General features: G+C 29.1%; 1 protein-coding gene across 1 annotated transcript in view; it reads right to left on the bottom strand.

Annotated features, from left to right (window-relative positions):
- Nucleotides 1-2,500, bottom strand: part of LOC125033388 (protein O-glucosyltransferase 2-like) — a 14,200-nt gene that overhangs the window by 5,730 nt on the left and 5,970 nt on the right. The window contains exons 6-7 of the mRNA XM_047624852.1: nt 1,910-2,016; nt 93-330 (exon numbers count right to left, since the gene is read on the bottom strand). Of these exons, the coding sequence (XP_047480808.1) occupies nt 93-330; nt 1,910-2,016 (345 nt within the window). The remainder of the gene's footprint in view (nt 1-92; nt 331-1,909; nt 2,017-2,500) is intronic.

The following is a 2,500-nucleotide window of genomic DNA, read 5'->3' as shown; positions in this document are numbered from 1 at the left end:
CTTTAGGGTCTACAGGAAAATCACATGCTAAGAAATAATATAAAGGTACACAGTAAGAAAGAAAAAAAGAAAATGATAAAAAACAAACTTACATCAAAGAATTTGAAAAAAGATACATGCTTCTCTTTAGGGCCATATATGCTTTCCTCATCCTTAAAGAAGAAGAAGTTGGTCAAGGAAGCATTTATGAGGTGTTTATTCTGCCGGGCGATATCTATTAGATCTAGCCTCTCGCGGCGAGAGTCCCGACCTCGCCAGAATGCTTGGGATTTCTTCAAAGGCCAAGGGATATCATTGTTCGACTGGACTGATAATAAGTCTAAGGTCACTCTGAAAATTTGCATAATTCGAATTGGTAGAGACAATACTAAACAAGGATTCAATAATTTGGAAAAAGAAAAAGAAAACATTCAATATGAGACAACAAAGAGGACAAATGAAAAAGAACACAGTGAAGATATTTCCTCATCTAAGAATAATTGATTCTGAGGGTAATTTTTTTTTTATATTAATTGATGATAAGAGAAAATACAACTAGACAGAGAGTGAGAGAGAGAAAGGTTGCAGTTAAGCAAGATATAACTGTTCACACTTACTAAAAATAAAAAAAGGTAAATAAATCAAACAAACAAACAAATAAAAATTCTCTATATGTATTCCCGACACTGCAAGACTTAAGTGGAGACAATGAAACAATGCATTTAATTTCAAAATAATTAATTAAAAAAAATGCATGATATTTGCACTCAAACTTACATTTGACAGCAATCAAAATAAAATTGCAGTTGGATTTTCAGGGTTAAGAAAATCTATAATAAGTTTAATCAGCGTAAAAATATAGCCCTTAGTTAGTAGTGACTGCAGTTTCCAAAGCATCATATTTATGGTTACAAACTTCCAAAGTTAATGCCTCTTACCATCAAAATGATCTAAAACAAGGCATATAAAAGAATAAGAAAAATATAATATATAAAGAAATGAAAATCAGGTAAATCTGTGAGCTTTACCAAATGCTGAAGAGCTGATTTACCCAGAGAGCAAAAGGCACAGAACGACAGGAAATGTATGCTCAAAATAAACCAGTAGGTAGTGGGGGCGTTAGCAGTTCATCATAACAATTCCAGGCCCTATTTTTTCATAGCTGCACTTATACTCCTGCAGGATCAATGTACAATAACAAAATGGAAAACCTTTCAGTGTTTCATGCTGATTTCCTTTAACTGTTTACCATGGCATTCCATTTACATTTGTGTGTCAAAGCAACTTTATTGCATGAATAATGTGACTACAAATTTGAATTGCCATAAATTATTTTGGATTAAAAATGTACATAGGAGTCAATGCTGGGAAAAGTATGGTGCCACACATTTATTTAGGTGAGTTATATATAAAAAGTGCTTTTCAATTCATCTGCAAAATGATATATATATATATATATATTGCTTATATGTAATGAGTCATTTACTATCATCAAACTGTATTCTCAAATAAGAATACAATGGTTGTCTTCTGTAATAACACAAAAAAAAAAAACATTTATACAACTTATAACTGTGAATTCATATGATTTCATATTAAAATGTTTTGTTATTGATCAACTAGGCTTGACAATCAAATATGTCCAAATCAGTCAATGATCATGCCACCATCTAATCTGGCCTTAAAAATAGAAAGAAAGAGGAAGAAAAAATTTGTATAGAAATATATGCTCAAAAACTTAATTACAGCATACACATCTGCATTAATATTAAACAAAATTTGCTACACTATTACACTTAAACCAACTTATAACAAGAACATTTCTACATGCAAAATGCATTGAAAACACACTTAATAACAAACACTTACAGCCTTTGCAAAGGAAAGGCCTGTATATAATATATATTGATTCATGTGAGAAATGCCATACCTTCCCATCATCTCTAATGTTGCTTCTGTGATGTCATACGTTGGCATCACAATGTCTGCTGTGTCTTCTGATGCACACCATGAGAATATTGGTATCAATGGCTTTACCTGTTCATAAAAAGGTACTGAAGTGATCAGAAATAATGAAGTGAGTGCACTGCATCACACTCTTGGATTCAATAATGATTCTGTCCTTAAGCCAGACTTAGATTGTGTTAGGGTCAACTTTGAGAAAAGGACCAGACTCTATATTACAGTAATTTACATATATACATACATATACATATATATATATATATATATACATATACATATATATAGATATATACATATATATAGATATATACATATATATAGATATATACATATATATATATATATACATATATATATATATATACATATATATAGATATATACATATATATAGATATATACATATATATAGATATATACATATATATAGATATATACATATATATAGATATATACATATATATAGATATATACATATATATATATATATATATATATATATATATATATATATATATATTTATATATAAATATACACACACACACACACACACACA

This window comes from Penaeus chinensis, chromosome 16, assembly GCF_019202785.1.
Source record: "Penaeus chinensis breed Huanghai No. 1 chromosome 16, ASM1920278v2, whole genome shotgun sequence".
In the NCBI taxonomy this organism is placed as follows: domain Eukaryota; kingdom Metazoa; phylum Arthropoda; class Malacostraca; order Decapoda; family Penaeidae; genus Penaeus; species Penaeus chinensis.
This window is presented reverse-complemented; position numbering and strand designations above follow the sequence as displayed.